At 48.8% G+C, this 23,555-nt stretch overlaps 1 protein-coding gene across 1 annotated transcript in view; it reads left to right on the top strand.

The window, feature by feature from the left end:
- Positions 1–1,130: 1,130 nt before the first annotated feature.
- LOC148522964 (uncharacterized) overlaps positions 1,131–23,555 on the top strand; it is a 90,854-nt gene continuing 68,429 nt past the window's right edge. Inside the window, exons 1-4 of the mRNA XM_088473438.1 lie at positions 1,131–1,295; positions 3,384–3,546; positions 7,731–7,768; positions 7,867–8,090. Coding sequence (XP_088329564.1) covers positions 1,229–1,295; positions 3,384–3,546; positions 7,731–7,768; positions 7,867–8,090 — 492 coding nt within the window. The 5' untranslated portion in view covers positions 1,131–1,228. The remainder of the gene's footprint in view (positions 1,296–3,383; positions 3,547–7,730; positions 7,769–7,866; positions 8,091–23,555) is intronic.

Genomic DNA, 23,555 nt, shown 5'->3' with positions numbered 1-23,555 from the left:
TCTGAGCAGAGCGCACGCTCTGAATGAGGGCCGGGCTCCATTTTCATGGAGCGTCCTCCTGGACGCTCGTATAGCTGTGGGTCACCACCCACAGGCTATACGAGCGTGCATTGTGATGGTCGCGATGGTCGAGACCATCGCGACCATCGAATTTGCGAGCCGGAGCCTGCGGTTGAGGTTTTCAACCGCAAGCTCCGGAGTGATTTTGGCTCTATCAGAGCCAAAATCACTCCCACTGACATCACTAGTGATGTCAGTGGGCCGGCTTTTGACGGGAGGCGTTCCCGTGGGAACGCCCCCGTCAGAGAGGCACGCCCCCGGAACGCCCACCAAAGGGGGCGTGCTGTCAATCAACATTGACAGCACGCCCCCTTTGATCGGACACAACGAGCGAAGGACTTTCCTTCGCTCGTCGCGTCTGGCGCATGCGCACGACGGAGCTCCCTCCGTCGTGCGCATGCTCAGTCCATAACATCGACCCACTTGCGAGCGGACAGCCGCTCGCGAGTGGGTCTGAATCAGGCCCATTGTTCTTAAATGATGTAACCATGCAGTACATTTTTTTTTTCGTTGTTTATCCATCTATAATATGGCATTTAGGCAATTAATCATCTATATCTGTTATGTGTTTTCAGGTGAGAGTTTTTAGAAGTGGAGATGTTGTCCATAGCAACCAATCAGATTCTAGCTATTATCGTCTAGAAGGTGATAGTTAAATGTTAAGTAGAATCTGACTGGTTGCTATGGGCAACATCTCCATTGCTAAACACTCTAACTTTAGTAAATTTACCCCATAGAGCGCTCAGACACACTGTGAAGGCTGATGGGTTATGTAACTCGCCCCTTATTTTTACTTTCTATTGTAAGTTACACAAATAGGGCTAATTCTTTGAACTTTCACACGCATCATTAGAGAGCAATAGGAAAAAGGTGGGGTGAGACAGACATCAGATAAGATATGTCATCTAAAACTGGGCCAGGCTTTCCAATAGCTTGTGTAACTGCCAGCGTGTTGCATAAAACGAATTAAGCTGACTCTGCAATTACACATGACTGAACACTATTATATATATATATTTAGGTAACAGAGGGCTAGGTGTGTTCAGCTCACTTTTTCACAATCCCATCCTCCCCTTTATCAACTAGAACCTATATACCACTGAGGAGCATTTAAGTAATTTGTCATTTATCTTTAAAATTAAAGTTTTCTGGTCCGTGTGAGTTATTTATGCAGGGAATGTCCTTCAGGGGAGAAAGAACTGAGAGTCAATCTACTACCATGGAAAAATCTGAAGGTATGTGCCGAAAACTGAAAGTATTTTTTCCATTGTGCTAGATTAGATTAGATTGCTAAAAATACAAGAGGCATCTACAAAAGCTCAGGTGCGCCAAGCTCTGAAAATATTGTTCTCTGTCTTCACGACATATTTAACCATCCGCTTTAATCACGATACTGTTTTATTCATATTTTAAGGACGTTAAAAAATTAAATTATTCATACGATTTGTTCAAAAAGATCTGGGATAGTTTTGTACAAGGTCGTCAGGATGAGAGAAATTACGATGCACAGAATTGTGAAAAAACATTCATAATTCTTTATCTTTTTAGTTTTTTTTAATAATTTGTAAATGATTCTACCAGTAATGTGCTACAATGTTTTTTTTTCAAACACTTATTAAAATATTTTTTTCATTTTTTTTATTGATTTTACAATGTTTGTTTCTTAGATTATAGCACATTTATTAACATTACATTTACTGTAGGTGCAAAGTTTGCCCTAAACCACAGCAGCCATTCAGCAATGAGGTTTTGTGATGTCTAGTGTAAGTTAGATAATGTAAAAACAAGTGTATGATTGGTTGCTTAATTAGACTTTAATAATGAATACCTTTTGCTTTACAAACAACCAAAAATAAATCTTTAAGCATTACCATGAGTCCACAACCATGTCTTCTGCAGGAAATATAGCCTTTCAAAAATTTCAGTACTTCTTTTTAAGCTAATTCAATGGAAATATGCCTTGGCAATAATATCTATATACAGCTATGAAATGTATCATATGGAATTGTTAGAGTTATTTTTCTGGAAAAGAGGTTTTATATACTTTGGAGATCCATGCTTAAAATATGTTACATTATATTTAAAAATGACTTCATAGGCCCACACACATTCCCTGGCATGCCCTCCTCATTATTATTACTTAGGAGTACTTCTCACTGTGTCAATGGGGAGATGTATCAAACGTTCTAAAGCGGGAAGTTCCCCATAGCAACCAATCAGCTACTAGTTATCAAGTACATTCTATTAATGATAGCTAAAAGCTGATTGGTTGCTACGGGTAACATCTCCACCTGTCCTCTTTAGAATGTTTGATACATCTCCCCCAATAGGAGAATGATCTATTGATCATGCCTGTGCATATGACATTTACAATCTCAATAAATTTTTCAGCAGTGCTCCCAACAGTGACTGTAGGAGAAAGCACTTGGTGATGATGTCTGTGTGTATGATATTCACCTTCTCATAAAACTGTGAAGCAGTGCTCCTAACAGTGACTGCAGGAGAAGGCATGTGGGAGCCCTTGGTGATAATGTCTATGTGTTTGACATTCACCTTCTCACAAAATTGTGTAGCAGGGCTCCTAACAGTAACTGCAGGAGGAAGCACTTGGTGATCATATCTGTGTGTGTGATATTCACCTTCTCATTAAACTGTGAAACAGTGCTCCTAACAGTGAGAGCAGGTGTAGGCATGTGGAGCCCCTGGTGATAATGCCTGTGTGTAAAACATTCATCTTCTAATTAATTGTGTAGCAGGGCTCCTAGCAGTGACTGCAGGAGGAAGCACTTGGTGACCGTGCCTGTGTGTAGGACATTATCCCAGACAAATGATCCCATAGCAGTATATATAAGCATCGTGTTCTTCTGCCAGTCCCAAGCAACTTTATTCAGCTCTATCGGATCTAATCATTGAACTCTATGGGAACTGCCTGACCAATCAAGTCACACTCTGGCCAGACAATAGGGCTACAGTACAATCAGCATTGATGTCTGTCCTGCACATGCCAGGGCACTGACCACCCACCATTGTCAAAATTATAATACGGACAAATAAGTTCTTCCAATACCCCAGACAAACACCAATCTGAACCACCCAAAGCCCACCCCCATCCACCCAAGCCACCACCCAATTTCTCATCAAGCCACACCCCTTTCAGCAGCCCAGGCTAGACTTGGGGGTGTGTACAGACAGTGCTGACTTTACACAAATAAACTGGTCTGCAGATTAAATGACCCTCTTTGTGTTAGGGCCACCATCTGGAATGTGCGTGTATTCTAGAATTAGCAGACAACGTACTGTAATACCTGAATCTTTTTCCCCAGCTGCCTATTTAGATCCTCTCACAGACTGTCTCTCAAAAATGACCCATTTATGTCGCGGTGGCGGATTTCCTGAAGAGATGAAGAACTGCCTGGAAAGAGCTTCACTTATAGTTCAGGGGATAAAGCAGTGCTCAGTGGTAGCAGACAGTGGAGCGCACTGCAGGTAACGCCACCTCACTGCATTCTGTTATAATAGTGCATTTTGATAACGATGATGATTTTACCTGAGTTAGTTGTTGCCATAAGAAAGCGTTTTGGGAATGATGCTTAACTGGATGCATGTGTCACCCCCCCAAAATGATGAAAAAGACGCTCATAAAAATAGCGCACTGCAAGATGTGTCCAGTCCTGCGGCCAGTGGCATATACGCCAGATATATATGCCAGGTGTACGTCAGATACACTCAACCCGCTTGTGCATCGTTAATATTTTTCGACTGCCCCATTTTTTAACATTTGTTTTGACAGTGAATGACGCATTTGCTAATAGGTTTTTATTTAAACTTCATCAAAAATAAAATAAAACTATCCACACAAGCTGGTATAATCTACCTTCTCGTGTACCAATGAAAATAGCAAAAATGTCATGGCACAATGCCCCAACAAGATCATATAATGGTATGCAATAGGGAAGCCGACTGCCTAAATACCGGCAGCCGGCTTCCCGACTGTCATATCCCGGCAAGGGTGAAATGCCGGGCGTCTAGATGTAGACGCCCGGCATTTCCCCGACACCGGGAGACCGGCGCCTGGCATCCCGATCGTAGTGATGCCGGGCTTCACGAGAGCGGGGGGGGGGGGTTAGGTTTAGGCACCCCCCCGGGAGGGTTGGGTTAGGGGGAGGGAGGGTTAGGCACCCCCAAGAGGGACTTAGGGTTAGGCACCCCCCCGGGGGACTTAGGTTTAGGCAGCGGGGAAGGGGGTGGTTAGGGTTAGGCACTTAGAGGGGGGATTAGGGTTAGGCACTTGGGGGGGAGGTTAGGGTTAGGCACCCCTAAGGAGGGTTAGGTTAGTAGATACTCACCTATCCACGATCGGGATTTCCAGTGCTGTCGGGCTTCCGCTGCCGGGATCTCTGCTGATGTCGGGCTGCCGCTGCCGGGAATCGAACCGCCATGCGGCCGGTGGTATTTCATACCAATTCCCATATAATATAGGCACGAGCAATGAAATAAGTACCTACCAGATTCAGAGGTGAATTCACAACCAGCCAATCACATACCTCCCAACATTGAGGGTTAAGATGACTGGGACTGGGGGAGTGGCTACACCACACGGGGGCATATCTGTGTTATATGTATGGGGCATGGCCCAGGCCCAACCCCTGAGGGCTTGCCTAGCGCTAGAGGGCCACTGCCCATTCTCTAGTCTCCTTCAGATCACACTTTTTATGCAGAATGTGCCCATGGCAGATGTGTGCGGCGCCCACTCCTGGCTGTTCTGCTATGCAAAGCAGAGTGAATGGGTCATGTCTCAGATTAAGACAATGTAGTCTGATTGTGACGGCTAGATGGAGCCCTCAAATACGGACTGATCAGTTGAAATCGGGCCAGTTCGGAGGTATGCCATCAGAAGCAGTTAGCTAGTGCTGTAGATTATCATCAATGAGTATTTGCACCAGCCTCCAGACAGCTGTGTCTGTGCCAGGGCTGTAATTAGGGGTCACCACCCCATGGAGCTTGACTCTGACCAGCAGTGTGCCCTTGAACAGCACCATTCATTCAGAATCACTGCTGCAGAGCCACCTGAGGCACCCTGCAGTCTGTACAGCCGGGAAGCATTCGCGAAGCCGACGGACCAAATCCCGAACGCCAGCTTCCCGACTGTCTAATCCCGGCAAGGTACTAATGACAGGCATCGAAATTCCCACGCCTGTCATTAGACCTACGCCGGGAGCCCGACACCTGGCTTTCTGATCGAAGGTAAGCCAGGCAAAGACAGCCGCGGGGGGGGGGGGGAGGTTAGGTTAGGGGCTCCCGGGGGGGACTTAGGGTTAGGCACTCCCCCTGGGAGGTTAGGGTTAGGCTAGGGGAAGGGGGGATTAGGGTTAGGCACCCCCGCGGGGTGGCTAGGGTTAGGCACCCCCCGGGAGACTTAGGTTTAGGCACTTAGAGGGGGGTTAGGGTTAGGCACTTGGGGGGGAGGTTAGGGTAAAGGGGCCTATCCATTAGCAGATCTTACTGAAAGACAAAAGACAAAAGATTTATCTTTTGAAAATTCCTGGGGCTGCTGTGACAGATATTTGCAATAGACGGAAGACGAACGATATGGGATGACATCATTCTTTGAGTGGATTTTTTTTAATGTTTCTGTTCATTTACATAAAAAAATCATTCGTCGTTTACCGCGACAGATTTTTCTAATATCTGTCAGCGATAATTGACCAACATCTTGGAGAGACAAAAGACCAAATTTGTCATCCGCGGGAGTGCGCATTTTTATCGTTCAGAGCCTATCCATTAGCAGATAAAAATCGTTCATCTTTTATCTGCTGATGGATAGGCCCCTTTAGGCACCCCTAAAGGAGAGTTAAGGTTAGGGGGTAAAAAAAGGTTAGTTAATACTTACCTTTTGTAGCTTCAGGATTTTCACCCCTGCCGGGTTTCCTCTGTCGCTGTCGGGTAAATCATACTGATTCCGTACAGCCGATCAGAGCGTCCTCGGGACACTCTGGTCAGCGCTGCACTTCCCGATGCGGGCCGGCACAGGGCACGTGTGAGCCCTGTTATGGCGCTGTTCTTCATCTCCATTTGGGTCTGCCTCAATGTGCAATAAAGTGTTACTGGTACATTTCCCGCACTCTGTTGTAAACACAATTTTTTTTAAAACAAGGGGCCTGATTCAGACCCACTCGCGAGCGGCTGTCCGCTCGCAAGTGGGTCGATGGTGTGCACTGCGCATGCGCACGACGGAGGGAGCTCCGTCGTGCGCATGCACGAGACGCGACGAGCGAAGGACTTTCCTTCGCTCGTTGTGTCTGATCAAAGGGGGCGTGCTGTCGATGTTGATTGACAGCACGCCCCCTTTGGTGGGCGTGCCGGGGGCGTGCCTGCCAGACGGAAGCGTTTCCAAGGGAACGCCTACCGTCAGAAGCCGGCCCCACTGACATCACTAGTGATGTCAGTGGGAGTGATTTTGGCTCTGATAGAGCCAAAATCACTCCTGGCCTTGCGGTTGAGAAACTCAACCGCAGGCTTCTGCTCGCACTGGCGATGGTCGCGATGGTCAAGACCATCGCGACCATCATCCTGCACGCTCGTATAGGCTGTGGGTGGTGACCCACAGCTATACGAGCGTCCAGGAGGACGCTCCATATTTATGGAGGTGGGCCCTGATTCAGAGCGAGCGCTCTGGTCAGAGCGTCCGGCTCTGAATCAGAGCCTAGGTTCCCTAATTGCTACCTCCTGAACATGAAGGGAATTGTTACCCTCAGATACTCAATATGAACGTGATAATAGGAGTACAAATAGTGGAATATATTGTATGTGTGAGAGATAAGGATTGTGCCTTAATCAATCCCAACTGATCAAGAAAACGTTCTACAAGCCAGTATATACTGTATATAGACAAGTCAAAAATATAGTTACAAAAATCTTTATATAAAAACAATTTCAATAATCCAAAATAACAGTAAAAAGTCATATATCAATTATGCACAAAAAGTAAAAAACAAATCCCCAGTTTGCTTGTGAAAGAGCTCAGTCAGTCCAAATGTTTAACTCAATAAACAGACCCCTTATAATCAACTATATTCAGTAGGTTACACTCTATACATCAATTGCAGCAGAAACAAACCGCTTCTCCAGTGTTGGAATACTGCCACCCCAACTGCCAGTGAGCCCCGGCTGGCGATGTTTGGCAGCGTTTGGGGTGGCAGTTGGTGTGGCTCCCTTATTTGTATTTTGGACTGTGCTGCATCTCACACCCATTTCCCATATATGCATGTTTTCTTGTCCATATAGTATACTCCTTACTGTACTCGAACTGCTCGGCCCTTATTTCCCCATCGTACTTCTCCCTTATTAAGGATTTGCAAGTATAAGATACAACTAAATCTGTTTACAGTCGTAGGCTAGCGCTTTTTGAGAGCATGCATAGTTTCAATTTGCGTATTTTAACCATAAGCTTAGAGACGTATGTCCAACCCAGCACCAACCCCTGTGTCTAGAAAGCTGGGAGCAGTCTCCTACTAAGGGGCTCATTCAGTAAACACATTGCCATAATGTGGTACAAACACTACTAGAAAGACTTAAAGGGACTGTCGCCTCTATGTACTATAGGTAATCATTTAGCAGGTACAAATGTTGTATAATGCCTAATCCCAATATATCTGTCTTGTTTACTTCAGCAACAGAGTCGGATCGATAAAGGAACTAAACACTACAGGTACGTTCACAGTGTATCAGCAGACAGAAGAACCGTAAATGAAGCAATACTGTATTTTTTTATTTTATTTACAAATGTAATTTTATTTATCCCTGTAGTGAATCAAGTACACAAAATGCTTGTACACCTCTCAAGGCCAAAAAAGATTCTCCAGCTGTCCAGCTCCTCCAGGGTCAGCTTACATGCTCTGTGTGACCTCCTACCAGAAGATGGACAGATAGTTGTCTGTGTGTCCAGCTCCGAACAACAGGCTCCGTGTAAAGACTCTCCATATGAGAAAAAGATACGCAGGGAAGTAGGAATAACAGAGGATATACTGAAGGTAATCTGCAATTAATGAAATAAAAAACCTTAATTACATATATACAGTATACAGTATATACAGTATATAATATTCCAAATTTTATAAAAACTCTGTGTCATAGGCAGCTGACTAGGTTTGACTAGTGGCTGTCCTGGTCCTACCTATTATACAATTCTTAATGACTATAAAGTAGGGATGTGCAGGCTCGGATAGGTTCGAATTTGCACGCCGAGTTCGGATTTTTCCCTCCAAAAAACGGGACTCAGAAAGAGGCAAAACGTCATCTTGCATGGACAAACATCATCATTCCTGGATTTTTGTCAAATTTGAACCTATCCGAGCCTGCACATCCCTACTAAAAAGGTTATTCCACAAACAGTAAAATATTAGGATGTGTAGCCAGGGGCGAATTGGGAACTAAAAGTGGCCCAGGAAAAAATTCTGTAAGTGGCCTCACGTGGGCGGCACCAAATCAACTGTAGGCGGAACCAAAAGTAGGCGGGGTTAGTACATCACTCTGGGGTCTATTTACTAAGCCTTCAATGGAGACAAAAGTGAACGGATATAAAGTGCCAGCCAATCAGCTCCTAACTGTAATTTTTCAAACATAGCCTGTGACATGGCAGTTAGGAGCTGATCGGCTGGGACTTTATCTCCCTTCAGTTTATCTCCAACCAAGACTTAGCAAACAGACCCCTATAACTGGAGACAGTGGGCCTGATTCAGAGCCGGACGCTCGCTCGCTCTGAATCAGGGCCCTCCTCCATTAAAATGGAGCGTCCTCCTGGACGCTCGTATAGCTGTGGGTGACCACCCACAGAATATAAGAGCGTCCAAAAAGATGGTCGCGATGGTCTTGACCATCGCGACCATCGGACTTGCGAGGGAAACCCTGCAGTCGGGTTTTCCAGCCACAAGCCCTGGAGTGATTTTGGCTCTATCAGAGCCAAAATCACTCCCACTGACATCACTAGTGATGTCAGTGGGGCCGGCTTCAGACGGTAGGCGTTCCCATGGGAACGCCTCCGTCTGGCAGGCACGCCCCCGGCACGCCCACCAAAGGGGGCGTGCTGTCAATCAACATCGACAGCACGCCCCCTTTGGTGCGAGACCCGGAGCGATGGGAAGCCCGTCGCTCGCCGGGTCTCGCGCATGCGCACGACGGAGCTCCCTCCATCGTGCGCATGCGCAGTGGGGAACATCGACCCACTTGCGAGCGTACTGCCGCTCGCGAGTGGGTCTGAATGACCCCCAGTGTTGGTAGCCAAGGCTAAAACTGGCCATACACCAGACCAACTTTCCTCCAACCATCCAACTGTCTACAACAGTTCTCCACACACCTAACCAGGGGTGTACTTATAATGGGCGCAGGGTGTGCGGTGGAAATGGACTCCTGGGTCCAGGGGGGCGCAGCACCGCACCCATATTATACTTACCTCTCCGGAGTCCCACGTCAGTGCTGGTGTCAGAGCTGTAAAAACATCTGGAAAATGACCGCCGTGGCCATTTTCCCGTTGTTTTGTGCATGCGCAGTACAGGGAAAATGGCCGCCGCGGTGACCTGTGCATGCGCTATAGACTCTGGGCACACTCTAGTGCGTTGAGCTTATCATTGCGACGCTGGCCCCCGGACTGAGAGGAGGGGGCCCGTGACGGAGACTGCAAACGGGCCCCCTCCTCTCTAGAAACGCCCCTGCACCTAACTGACTATTTCATCAGAGCAGCCAACTTCTCTCCAACTTGTGATGTCACAGAAATAGGCGGGGGGAACAGTGTCTGCGTGACACCTCCCAGGTGCTGCACAGAGTGACAGGCCATATACTTTATTTACAGTATATACTAGGGCTGGGGATGATGCTCTATATTTATATGTAATGCCCCAATACATTTTATATATGTAAAATGCAGTTTCACTCTATTAGTGACCGATTAGGAGGAGAGTGGTAAAAAGCTGCAATTACCAGAACCATGGCCCTCATTCAGAGCCACTCGCAAGCGGCAGTACGCTCGTTCCGAGCGATGTTCGCACATCTGCGCATGCGTACGGTTTTTAGTACGCATGCGCGAACCAGTCAGTGCGGCCGAAAATCGTTGGTACGCAATATAGCGAGGGCCTGCTATTTTGAGTGACAGAATGAGGCGTATGTGGGTGGTAACAGGGGAAGGTGCTTGAAAACGGGGAGTGGAGATCCGAACGCAGGCGTGCTTAAAGGTCAAAACGGGCGTTTTAAGGGAGTGCATATTTAATACAGCAGCGTCATTGACCACGTCACTTGTTTTTTTTTAACTCAGAACTGCTCGCAAAATAGCGGTTGAAAACACCAACCACAAGAATAGCGAGCAGTTCATACGCTGTACGATGTACTGGATTAATCTAATAAATAGCGGACATGACGTATGGTGCGTGCGGCCAGGGGGCGTTTTTATCAAATAAACGAGCGTATGTTTTGCTCGCTTGTTCAGACTTAGAGGTGGGAACAGACTGCAATTTGCGAACGGATCATTTGAATAGCCACCCCTTGTTTTTGAACGAACGACCACAAATAGCGAACGGCTCTGAATCAGGCCCCATATTCACTAGTAATTGTATCTATAATACAGAACATGCAAACTAGGGCTCATGCAGGCGTCCTCCTGCCCTGAGTGGGAAGCCCGGGATATGAGAAGCAGGCACGAGACAGCGCCAATATAAGGAAACGATCAAGGGCATAAGTTAGAGCGTGTGGGCCCCATAGCTAAATTTTGAAAAACCCCCTTAGCTGCTAGAGAGATTCCTCTCTCCACGATGCTCCCCTGGAGAGGGCATACCTAGGGCCGGACTGCTGCAGATTGTCAGTGCTGAACGCTCACCTCACCATTGGGGGGCGGCGTACAGAGGGAGCTGGGATGAAAGACGTCAATGTTAGCTGAGACATGCACGTGCCACAGCCACAATTCATTTACATTGGGGTCAAATTTTATCATAATAATATATAAAGATAATAGTTTATTTACACATAAATATATATTTACTCATTCATGTATTCCTACAAACACATAAGTATAAATGTACATATACATACATAGGTATATAGTGTTCCCTCCGCGAGGCAGGGTGCCGGAGCTAGAGAGGGCATGTCCGTGCGCGCGCCGAAGGCGCGTGCGTGACCGAGAAGGGGGCGTGGTCATCGGAAAGGGGGCGTGTCTATAAGATGCGTCCCCTTTTCGTCACTCTTGGGGGCGTGCCCGGCACTTACGGACACGCCGGGCAGCCCCCAAGCCCTGCATGCGCCCGGCGTCTATTCTCCGGCGGTGACCGGGTCACCGCACATTTCTTCACCCGCAGGACACTGCGACCCGTGGGTGAAGACGTTTCCCGCAGGCTGTTAGGGCAGGACGCTTTTTGCCCTCCTTCTGGAGGGCAGGACGCTTTTTGCCTTCCAGAAAGAGGGCAGGGCGCCGCGCCCCGCTAAAACAGCCTAGCGAGAACGCTAGGCATAAAGGTCAGTCCACCCGGCTTTCCATGTGGTGAATATACCTATGGCTGGTACCTCCACAGCAAATCAGCATACAAACAATCGGAGATACGGCACTCAGCATAGGCAAATGCAGGGGGGGTTTCCATCTGCCTGGAAACCCCCCTCCCCAGCACACGCATGACCACAGTAGAAATAGTAATATAATAGATTGTTTCTAGTAATGCATGTTCTTCTCAGTATCACAAATGAAATAAATAGCACCACCTGTGGATCTTTTAACATGTATCAGACAGTAATAAATAACCTGTGCACCAACTAGAAGATCTGGAAAACATGCACTGTTAGAGATGCTCTGCTATAGAGCCCAATATGTACATATATGTCCAGGACAGTGCTAGGTTCTTCTGCTGCTCCTCCAGGCTCCCAGACTTGCTCCAATAGTCTGGAATGGTGCACACATCTAAAATAAAAACATCCAGCTCAGTAAGAATGGCTTACTGCCGCATCTAATGGCTTACTGTGATCGCTGGCCCTATATATGCTGGAATTATGACACACAATACACTTTGTATAACACATATTAACTGGTTGAGTACTAATTCTGTCCTCTTCATGGACTGGCCACACTCACTCTAAAATCAGGCTGGAAATCCCCCTCTGGAAATTCTGCGTTTGCCACTGCTCAGGGACCAGAACAATACAGACACTGCTGTCACCGATATATCAACGTTTCAATCTGTATTGATGATCCTGATGACAATCTCAATACAGATTGAAACACTGATGTATCGGTGACTGCAATGTGTTTATTGTTCTGAGTGCAACATCTCCGATTGTTTATACACACACAACACACAAAACACACACACTCACACATACACGCACACACACACACAACACACAAAACCCACACGAGCACACAACACACACACACACACAAACACAGAACACACACAAAACACACAAAAACACACACACACACACACACACACACACACACACACACACACACACACACACACACACACACACACACATAAAATAGAATTATAAAATTATTATAAACAGAAAATCGTGCTTACCTGCCATCCTTTAGATGAATTATGTGGCGCTGTACACGGTCTTGCTTTTGTTGCTCTGCGCCGCTTCTGATGGCAGCCGCCAAACATGGAGAGAGGTGGGAGGGGCATAGGCAGGCACACATCAGCAGGTAGCAAAGGTATAGATGGGGAAAGGAGTGGAGGCACAGAGGGGGCAAGAATTATAGGCACAGATAAAGGGGGACAGAGGCACAGATGGAGAAAGTGGCAAAGGTATAGATGGGAAGGGGGCTGGGACATAGAATGGGGAGGGGCACAGGCACACATGGGGGGTCAGAGACACAGCTGATATACAGTAGGAGGCACACATGGGGGTCAGAGACACAGCTGATATACAGTAGGAGGCACACATGGGGGGGTCAGAGACACAGCTGATATACAGTAGGAGACACACATGGGGGGGTCAGAGACACAGCTGATATACAGTAGGAGGCACACATGTGGGGTCAGAGACTCAGCTGATATACAGTAGGAGGCACACATGGGGGGGTCAGAGACACAGCTGATATACAGTAGGAGGCACACATGGGTGGGTCAGAGACACAGCTGATATACAGTAGGAGACACACATGGGGGGGTCAGAGACACAGCTGATATACAGTAGGAGGCACACATGGGGGGGTCAGAGACACAGCTGATATACAGTAGGAGGCACACATGGGGGGGTCAGAGACACAGCTGATATACAGTAGGAGGCACACATGGGGGGGTCAGAGACACAGCTGATATACAGTAGGAGGCACACATGATGGAGGGGAGTTAGAGGCACACATGAGGAGGATAGGAACAGAGGCACAGCTAATCAACTTCTGAGTACCTCTGTCTAGCCCAGCCAGTGGAAGCAGGGGGAGCAGGAGAAGGGAGGAGCTGTAGGAGACCTGGGGTAGGAGTCAGGAGAGGAGCTGTGCTAGTCAGGAGACTGGAGTCCCCTGCGAGAGTGTGGGGAGGAGACCACACAACCCACATCTAAAGCCTGGATCTAATGATCAAAGGCTGACATAGGGGCCTTCTGGAGCTATTGATCCCAGCCCTGAACTGCTTCTTACTCACAGGCAGACATCTACCTGTGAGTGAGAAGCAGTTTGCAACTGCGATCATCAGCACCAGCGGGACCCTCTGTCAGATCATGTCCGTACACTGGCACTTATATCCTTACTGTATTATCTCCATTTCCCCTTGAGTATATTAATCCAGGTCCCGACCCTCTCAGCTCCGCCTGCCACTGCCTTGTCAGTCAGTCAGCCTCTCAGTCCAGCTGGCTGACTGACTGACTATGGATGGCCATCGATGATTAATAATCATCGCTGGTTTATGGCCGATGTCGAAAGCTTTTACCATCGATGGGGGAGAACCAGATGGTTTCCCTCCATCGATGGTATAGCAAAATCAAATGTTTTTTTTTTTTTTAATACAAGGTGCCAGGACACGAAGCATAGCTCCACCCCTTACACACACGAAGCCCCACCCACAGGTACTTATTGGCCCACAGGCCAGTCAGTCAAAGAACAGGGATGACCATCGGTTGGTGAAACCATTGATTGTCATCCTTCGCATAGTGGGTAACCATCGATGGCCGCACCCCCGTTTTTAGTCAGCCTGGTGACAAACCCAGCACACAAAATAATACATAATTTACAAAATGATCTTTGCAATATAAGACATTGTTTACCTTTATACTTTGAGGTAACTTTTAACATGGAAAGAAAAAGCCAGAGCAATATAAAAAACATTGAAAAAACAGATCCACAAAAAATACACTGAAAAAGCCACATCCACATAAAATACACTGAAATAGCCACATACACATAAAATATACTGAAAAAGCCACATCCACAAAAAATACATTGGAATAAAAACAGATTCACTAATACAATTCAGCCCCCACCCCCCCATGTTTCACTTCAGTAGTCCCTCTTGTGTCACTCCAGCCCCCATTTGTCACTCTGGCAGCCCCTCATGTGTCACTCTGGCAGCCCCTCAAGTGTCACAACAGCCCCCCTCGCCCTCTCCCTGGGTCACTCCAGTCCAGCCACCCTCCCTCACACTTCCTCCCACTCCACGGGCCACTCCAGCCCCCCACATGTCACAAATAAAACAACAAATAAAATAACCGCCCCCACACAGCTCTTACCCTGCTGCGTACTGTCTGTCATCTGCGACCGCGTCCTCCTCGTGGCTGCAGGTTCAGTCACAAGCTGAGCTCCACCTCCTGTTTGCGGGCTGACGTCATCACATCATGCCGCTACATGCCTCAGGAGCGGAGCAGACTGCTACAAAGGATGAGCCTCCTCTGACAGCTGCACTCCTATCAGAGGAGGCAGTCTGTGTCAGTCAGGTGAGCCGTATAAATTAAGTATTGGGACAATTCATTATGGAATCGTATGATTTACAGCCGGACCCATGCCCGGCGGTTGGAATCCCGACAGCGGCATCCCGGCAGAGGAGGAAATCCTGATCGTCCAAGGTAAGTATTGTCTAACCTAATTCTATCCCCTAACCCTCCCCCCCAGTGCCTAACCCTAATCCCCCCGGGAACCCTAAACCTAACCTCCCCCCCCCCCCCGTGGCTATCCATGCTCGGCGCCCGGCGTCCCTTTGATCGGGATGCCGGGCGCCTGTCTCCTGGCGTCGGTAAATGACAGGCGTCTAGATTTAGACGCCTGTCATTTAACCCTCGCTGGGATTAAGCAGTCGGGAAGCCGGCTGTCGGGATTAGGTCCACCGGCTTCCCGCCTGCATACCATTCATTATAAAGGTAATGCAGGAGATATCAAATTACAAAAAACTTCGGCGCTGTTACAATGTGATACAATGTCACTATCTAATTGGTTGACTCAACAATAAATACAGCTGCAAAGAATCCACTTTGCGCTTGTGAATGCTCAAAAAGGCAGAAACTGACACAAAGTATAAAACAAATTATTGCTACAGTATATCAACCAAGAAGACACTGGATACAGTTTAATATGAATAGTAACACTTTATTTTTATAAGGCGTATTTTATTGTGAGGCAAAATGTTATGTGATTTTATTGGATTAAATGAATTGCTTTGAGTATAACATAGCTGAGTCCTGCCTGGTATCAATTTCTGCCATCTTACAATTTAATTGGTGAGAGTAAAATAAGCGCAGAATCCCTATGTGTTATACTTTAATGCAGGAAATATCATAGATATCTCCTGCTTACCATTCAGCCTCCATCTCTCCCGCTGTCCCCATCACTAGTATGGGGACCAAATTCATCCACCTCCAAAAATATAATATTTTCGGAGCTTGACTACGGTAACATTCGTCATCTTCAGATGGCGTTTTGTTCCCGTACTTTGCTCCTTCCCTACGGGAAGGAATCCCGGGTTACGAAGAGGGATCCGTTTGGATACCTCCACCACTACCCGGCTAATTCTGCCAGACACTGGGAATTTGTGCGCGAACCCCAGTTCAGTTCAGTGCAAATGTGGCTGAATGCGACCAGAGGGCACTACAATGTGGTATTGTGAGAACTGGGGGTACCACAATGTGGCATAGTGTGAACTGTGGGCACTACAATGTGACATAGTGTAGTGTGATCTGGGGGCACTAAAATGTGGCATAGTGTGAACTGCGGGCACTACAATGTGGCATAGTGTGAACTGGGGGAACTACAGTGTGGCATAGTGCGAACTGGGGGTACCACAATGTGTGAACTGTGGGCACTACAATGTGACATAGTGTAGTGTGATCTGGGGGTACTACAATGTGGCATAGTGTGAACTGGGGGTACTACAATGTGGCATAGTGTGAACTGAGGCACTAGAGAGGTGTTTCTCTAGAAGCATTGGGGGCCCCTTCAAAATTTTGCCATTGGGACCACATAGTTCTCCATTTGCCCCTGTCATCACTTATATAACTAGACTTTTTTTTTTACCTCGGCCAGAAAAGACATTTTCACCCCTCCACCTTCCCTTCACTATTTTCAAATAGAGACATAAAGATTTGCACCTGAAAAAGGGGTGTTGCCTCATGGGGAAGGTGCATGATAAATCTAATATGTCTTGTACGGTAATGAAGGGGTACCGATCCCGTTGTACCATTATTATCCAGGTATCACTACCAAATACAGTGTGAATCCAATGTCTGATCACTGACTGAAGATATAGAAAGAGTGCTATTTGTAGTGTATTTGCTGCAAATATTAGCATTGGGGAGATACGTGTACTGTATGTACCCTGCACCAGCAGCTGAACTCACCGACAAGGGTACTGGAGGTGTGCTGGTAACACCTGAGTCGGGAATTGGTGGCTGCATTCAGGGCTGCATCAGAAATTGTGGGGCAGATAGCTCCATGTTGTTAAATTTGTGAATAAACCTTTTAATACGTTCCTGCCTATACACCTCTAAGATTCACCTGCCTAGAATCTCTAAGACAAAACCTGCCTATAAACCTCTAAACACAACGCTAATTGCGTACGCAGTATGACCGCAAATAAAGACAGGAGTGGAATCTGTGGTTCCAACGCACAAGTATTATTCAGGTAAAAGTACAGTCGGTTACACGCAATCTATACATACATAATTTAGGCGTAAAAGGAAATAATACAGACCAAGTACGATTATACATACGCTGCGCCTCCGGACCCAGAGAAAGACTTCTGACTAGATATCCTCAGTTCACCCAAAATTCAGCATGAACTGGCAAACCAGTGTTTGGACACGTGTATTTATTCCCCCCCAGACTGAAACAGGACAAAGGGGAAACTTCCTGCTGATCTCATTGGTTCCCAGAGGAGGAGCATATGTAACAACACATTTAACAGGTTGTTTCAAATAGACTTTCCCTGCCTCTAACAGCCGGGGTCTTTCTGGTAACGCCTCCTGTAACATTCCATCAACTAAAACATTTTGTTGCTTATAAGTTCTGCGATCCATAACTTGAGTTTGCATGATGCGATCTCTCCACCGATAACACCGGGATTCTGTAAAAAGCGTAGGCATCAGAACGAGATCAAACATACCTTGCTTATCATATATAATACCTTAGATATCAAAAACCTCTATTTCTTAGCATTTAAACTAACTTAACCAACTTGAATCATACATTTTGATGCTTATGGAACTTTATGTGCGAATATGTAGTGCGTGGGTATTCGGGGTTTGATATAAGGACGCTAGTTATTAATGGGTGAGATTTAAGTGCATAATCTCTCATACACGAAGTGAACATCCAGCAGTGTGGATGGCTGAGGGTTGTAATTCCACATGCCCTCTGTCAGCAGGCCCCCACCTGCTGTGTTCAAAGGAAAACAAAACCTCTTTTGTTCTCACAGACACTTGTGTGAAGTGCAAATGTATTATCACCTCAAACTATGGGATTAGGAGACATCTTGTCTAGTATTCAGGCAAATCCAATTGTGTAGATATTATATTACAATTGCCACAACTATACTTTATCTGCATCCCGGGATTCCCAATTTGTATGTAAAAATACCCATTGTCTCTCCTTATTTGTTTCTACTTAGAAAGCTGTTTTTTCCCGTTGCCCTTGGTGTTAACAAAAACATTGCCATCTGTTCTTAGTTAATGGGTTATAACTTGAATTAATGCTGACCACACAAAATGGTGTCTTGTGATCTCATTTCCAAAATGGAGTCTTGTGGCCATTCGCAAGATGGCGTCGCTGCGATTAAATTTTTAACTGAACTTGTCTCACTCAATTATTCAGCTTTGACAATGTGTAAGGTGTCAGACTGCCTTGTGAGAGGTGATAGGTTTGAGTCCCAGGTATGACAGCGTTCCCTGCCCTGTGCCGTGGCAGATGTTGCTCCACCCAAGTTACGGCCCTGCTGCTAACACTCTACTACAGCAACCCTTCATTAATGTAAACTTTTTTAATTAAAAAAAAAAAAAATCTAGCTTCATTGCCATAAACAGTGGCCACTGCATGTTGGGTTTGTGGTCTCGGCATAGTGGGATTGTGTTTTTAACCAGAAGAACCCTGTTTTCACGGGCGTATCTATAGTGGGTGCAATGTGTGCTGTGCACACGGGCCCCTGTGTCCAGGGGGGCCCACACACTGCACACCCTGCACCAAATTAAATATAATTACCTCTACATTGGGCCAGCACTGGCTACAGCGCTGCAGAAATCACAGGGAAAATGTCAGCCTCGGTCAGTTTCCCCAATGATTCGTGCATGCGCAATAGAGATGTCCTGAGAATGTGGTGCGAGTGCCATGTTCCCGGAGACCTGTGCAGTAGACTCTGACACAATGAGAGTCTACTGCACCGCCTCAGAGGAGGGGGCCCGATCGGAGTCTGCACACGGGCTCTCTGCTCTCTTAAAGCGCCTCTGCCTGTTTTGCTGCTGCATGTAGTGAAGGCTGCTGTCTCCTTTGCATGCAGCAGTTGCATACATCCCATCCAGGACCATAGGGAGCGGGGACAGACACGGGTCCTGGAGGGGGCGTGGCTAAATTATGCTGCAACACTGTGCACTGCACAGGGGGGTGCCACGCTTCTCTCAGCCAGGGGCAGATCCAAGGGGAAGGGTAATTATTGTGATCTCTCCCCCCCACACATCATGCAGGCAGAGAGATACTTCTGCTGCTCAGTGACAGCAGCCTCCGTGGATCCTCAGCCTAGTACACAGCAGCGTGTGCTGAGTTGGGGAGAGAGGCTGTTGCCACTGACAGGTAAGAAGTGTTAAGGTGCGTACACAGGGGATGATTTTTTGAACGATTTGTCGCTCCAGCAGGTCCTAGTGACCTCAGGCTCAATCCTACCTGTAAGATGCTGGAGGGAGGCAGCGCAGGAGCGCATGTCAGAGGTCGGACCTCTGTAACTGAGCTCAGACAGGTCCTAGTGACTTCTGGCCCAGTCCTACCTGTCAGATGCTGGTGGGAGGCAGCGCAGGAGCGCATGTCAGAGGTCGGACCTCTCTAGCTGAGCTCTGGCAGGTTCTAGTGACCGCTGGCTCAGTCCTGCCTGTAAGATGCTAGAGGGAGGCAGCGCAGGAGCGCATGTCAGTAGTCAGACCTCTCTAGCTGAGCTCTGGTAGGTTCTAGTGACCGCTGGCTCAGTCCTACCTGTCAGTTGCTGGAGGGAGGCAGCGCAGGAGCGCATGTCAGAGGTCGGACCTCTCTAGCTGAGCTCTGGTAGGTTCTAGTGACCGCTGGCTCAGTCCTACCTGTCAGTTGCTGGAGGGAGGCAGCACAGTAGCGCATGTCAGAGGTCGGACCTCTCTAGCTGAGCTCTGGCAGGTCCTAGTGACCGCCGGCTCAGTCCTACCTGTCAGTTGCTGGAGGGAGGCAGCAATGTAGCGCATGTCAGAGGTCGGACCTCTCTAGCTGAGCTCTGGCAGGTTCTAGTGACCGCTGGCTCAGTCCTGCCTGTAAGATGCTAGAGGGAGGCAGCGCAGGAGCGCATGTCAGTAGTCAGACCTCTGTAACTGAGCTCAGGCAGGTCCTAGTGACTGCTGGCTCAGTCCTGCCTGTAAGATGCTGGAGGGAGGCAGTGCAGGAGCGCATGTCAGAGGTCAGACCTCTCTAGCTGAGCTCTGGCAGGTTCTAGTGATCTCAGGCTCAATCCTACTTGTAAGATGCTAGAGGGAGGCAGCGCAGGAGCGCATGTCAGAGGTCAGACCTCTCTAGCTGAGTTCTGGCAGGTCCTAGTGACCGCTGGCTCAGTCCTGCCTGTAAGATGCTAGAGGGAGGCAGCGCAGGAGCGCATGTCAGTAGTCAGACCTCTGTAACTGAGCTCAGGCAGGTCCTAGTGACTGCTGGCTCAGTCCTGCCTGTAAGATGCTGGAGGGAGGCAGTGCAGGAGTGCATGTCAGAGGTCAGACCTCTCTAGCTGAGCTCTGGCAGGTTCTAGTGACCGCTGGCTCAGTCCTGCCTGTAAGATGCTGGAGGGAGGCAGTGCAGGAGCGCATGTCAGAGGTCGGACCTCTCTAGCTGAGCTCTGGCAGGTCCTAGTGACCACCGGCTCAGTCCTACCTGTCAGTTGCTGGAGGGAGGCAGCAATGTAGCGCTTGTCAGAGGTCGGACCTTTCTAGCTGAGCTCTGGTAGGTTCTAGGGACCGCTGGCTCAGTCCTACCTGTCAGTTGCTGGAGGGAGGCAGCACAGTAGCGCATGTCAGAGGTCGGACCTCTCTAGCTGAGCTCTGGCAGGTCCTAGTGACCGCCGGCTCAGTCCTACCTGTCAGTTGCTGGAGGGAGGCAGCAATGCAGCGCATGTCAGAGGTCGGACCTTTCTAGCTGAGCTCTGGTAGGTTCTAGTGACCGCTGGCTCAGTCCTACCTGTCAGTTGCTGGAGGGAGGCAGCACAGTAGCGCATGTCAGAGGTCGGACCTTTCTAGCTGAGCTCTGGTAGGTTCTAGTGACCGCTGGCTCAGTCCTACCTGTCAGTTGCTGGAGGGAGGCAGCACAGTAGCGCATGTCAGAGGTCGGACCTCTCTAGCTGAGCTCTGGCAGGTCCTAGTGACCTCAGGCTCAATCCTACCTGTAAGATGCTGGAGGGAGGCAGTGCAGGAGCGCATGTCAGAGGTCTGACCTCTCTAGCTGAGCTCTGGCAGCTCCTAGTGACCGCCGGCTCAGTCCTACCTGTCAGTTGCTGGAGGGAGGCAGAGGTCGGACCTCACTAGCTGAGGTCTGGCAGGTCCTAGTGACCGCTGGCTCAGTCCTACCTGTCAGTTGCTGGAGGGAGGCAGCAGTGTAACGCATGTCAGAGGTCAGACCTTTCTAGCTGAGCTCTGGTAAGTTCTAGTGACCTCTGGCTCAGTCCTACCTGTCAGTTGCTGGAGGGAGGCAGCACAGTGGCGCATGTCAGAGGTCGGACCTCTCTAGCTGAGCTCTGGCAGGTCCTAGTGACCGCCGGCTCAGTCCTACCTGTCAGTTGCTGGAGGGAGACAGCACAGAAGCGCATGTCAGAGGTCGGACCTCTCTAGCTGAGCTCTGGCAGGTCCTAGTGACCACCGGCTCAGTCCTACCTGTCAGTTGCTGGAGGGAGGCAGCAATGTAGCGCATGTCAGAGGTCGGACCTTTCTAGCTGAGCTCTGGCAGGTTCTAGTGACCGCTGGCTCAGTTCTACCTGTCAGTTGCTGGAGGGAGGCAGCACAGTAGCACATGTCAGAGGTCAGACTTTTCTAGCTGAGCTCTGGCAGGTCCTAGTGACCGCCGGCTCAGTCCTACCTGTCAGTTGCTGGAGGGAGACAGCACAGGAGCGCATGTCAGAGGTCGGACCTCTCTAGCTGAGCTCTGGCAGGTCCTAGTGACCGCCGGCTCAGTCCTACCTGTCAGTTGCTGGAGGGAGGCAGCACAGTAGCGCATGTCAGAGGTCTGACCTCTCTAACTGAGCTCTGGCAGGTCCTAGTGACCGCCGACTCAGTCCTACCTGTCAGTTGCTGGAGGGAGATAGCACAGAAGCGCATGTCAGAGGTCGGACCTCTCTAGCTGAGCTCTGGCAGGTCCTAGTGACCACCGGCTCAGTCCTACCTGTCAGTTGCTGGAGGGAGGCAGCAATGTAGCGCTTGTCAGAGGTCGAACCTTTCTAGCTGAGCTCTGGCAGGTTCTAGTGACCGCTGGCTCAGTCCTACCTGTCAGTTGCTGGAGGGACGCAGCACAGTAGCGCATGTCAGAGGTCTGACCTCTCTAACTGAGCTCTGGCAGGTCCTAGTGACCGCCGACTCAGTCCTACCTGTCAGTTGCTGGAGGGAGACAGCACAGGAGCACTCCTTCCACAGTTTATACTTTTAAGTCTTAAGAAAGAAAAGTGTTACATCTAGCACACTGCTGGCAAAGTCAGAAAGTGCTTTTACAAAGTCAACAGCTCTGCATTTAGTGTTAAACTCAGACTAAATTATGCATGAAATTGTGGTGATATCTCCGGATTGCAGAATTGCTCCTTTCGATATGAAAGGTTAATTCAGAAAAAAAAGCTTAATATTCCCTTCCAAGTCCTTGTATTACCAAAAAACAAAATAATGCTTCATTACTCTATGCCAGGGGTATTCAGCATGCGGCCCCCCAGCTGCTGTGGAACTATACATCCCAGCATGTCCTGCCACAGTTACACTACTAGGGCATGCTAAATCTATGGCACAGCATGCTGGGATGTGTAGTTCCACAGCAGCTGGGGTGGCCACATATTGAATACCCCTGAGTGACACTTTCTGGAGAAGTTGAGCCCAATCAGCATCATTGTGTTCAATGACTGCACTTCACCCATCACAAACACCGACACCCAGACACCAGGAATGTATGCAAGCCCTTTAATGCCTCTGCCTGATTGACAGCAGAGGAATTTAAGGGGCGGTGCAGGGGCGGGGTTGGCCAGCATTCCAAGAAACAGGGTGTGTCCATCCCATTTTCCAGGAGTGGCCAGCCCAGGGACTGCGTGGACGTACGCAGTCTGCTGGGCTCGCAAGCCGGCCAGTCTGAGTAAGCTGAGGCTTAAACAGCTGGCCGGCCTCCTGGCGCCGTCCACCATCGTGACCACCGATGGTCGCGAGGTGATCCCAGCCTGCGACCTCCGTCGCAGAGCTGGGATCACAAATGCAGCAGGGGGTGTCATATCGCTAGGTTGGATGTGCAGCACATAAAACCTGGCAACTGTCGCTAGCGACTACAGGATCGCGCAATCATGCGTAGACACTGAGCGATGTAGGCCATATGTCGTTACAAAACGGCATATCGGCCCGAAGTCACTCCAGTGTGTACTCGGCTTCAGTGGCGTCCCTCCCCACGGTGACACCCGGTGCGGGGAGGGATGCCTTGAGCGCGGCGGAGCCGCGCACTCCGCCGAAAAGGGGCGTGGCCTCAATGGAGGAGGTGTGGCCTTGGGAACGGGGGCGTGGCTTCGCGTCCCGAGACCGCCAGTACTTAGTTATCAATGGGGGGTGCCGGAGGTGCGGGCAGTGCTGGCTCCCTCTCTGTGACAGGAGCCGAGTGCTGC

The sequence above is a fragment of the Taudactylus pleione genome, unplaced genomic scaffold, assembly GCF_031769625.1.
Source record: "Taudactylus pleione unplaced genomic scaffold, aTauple2 ptg000135l, whole genome shotgun sequence".
Taxonomy (NCBI): domain Eukaryota; kingdom Metazoa; phylum Chordata; class Amphibia; order Anura; family Myobatrachidae; genus Taudactylus; species Taudactylus pleione.
This window is presented reverse-complemented; position numbering and strand designations above follow the sequence as displayed.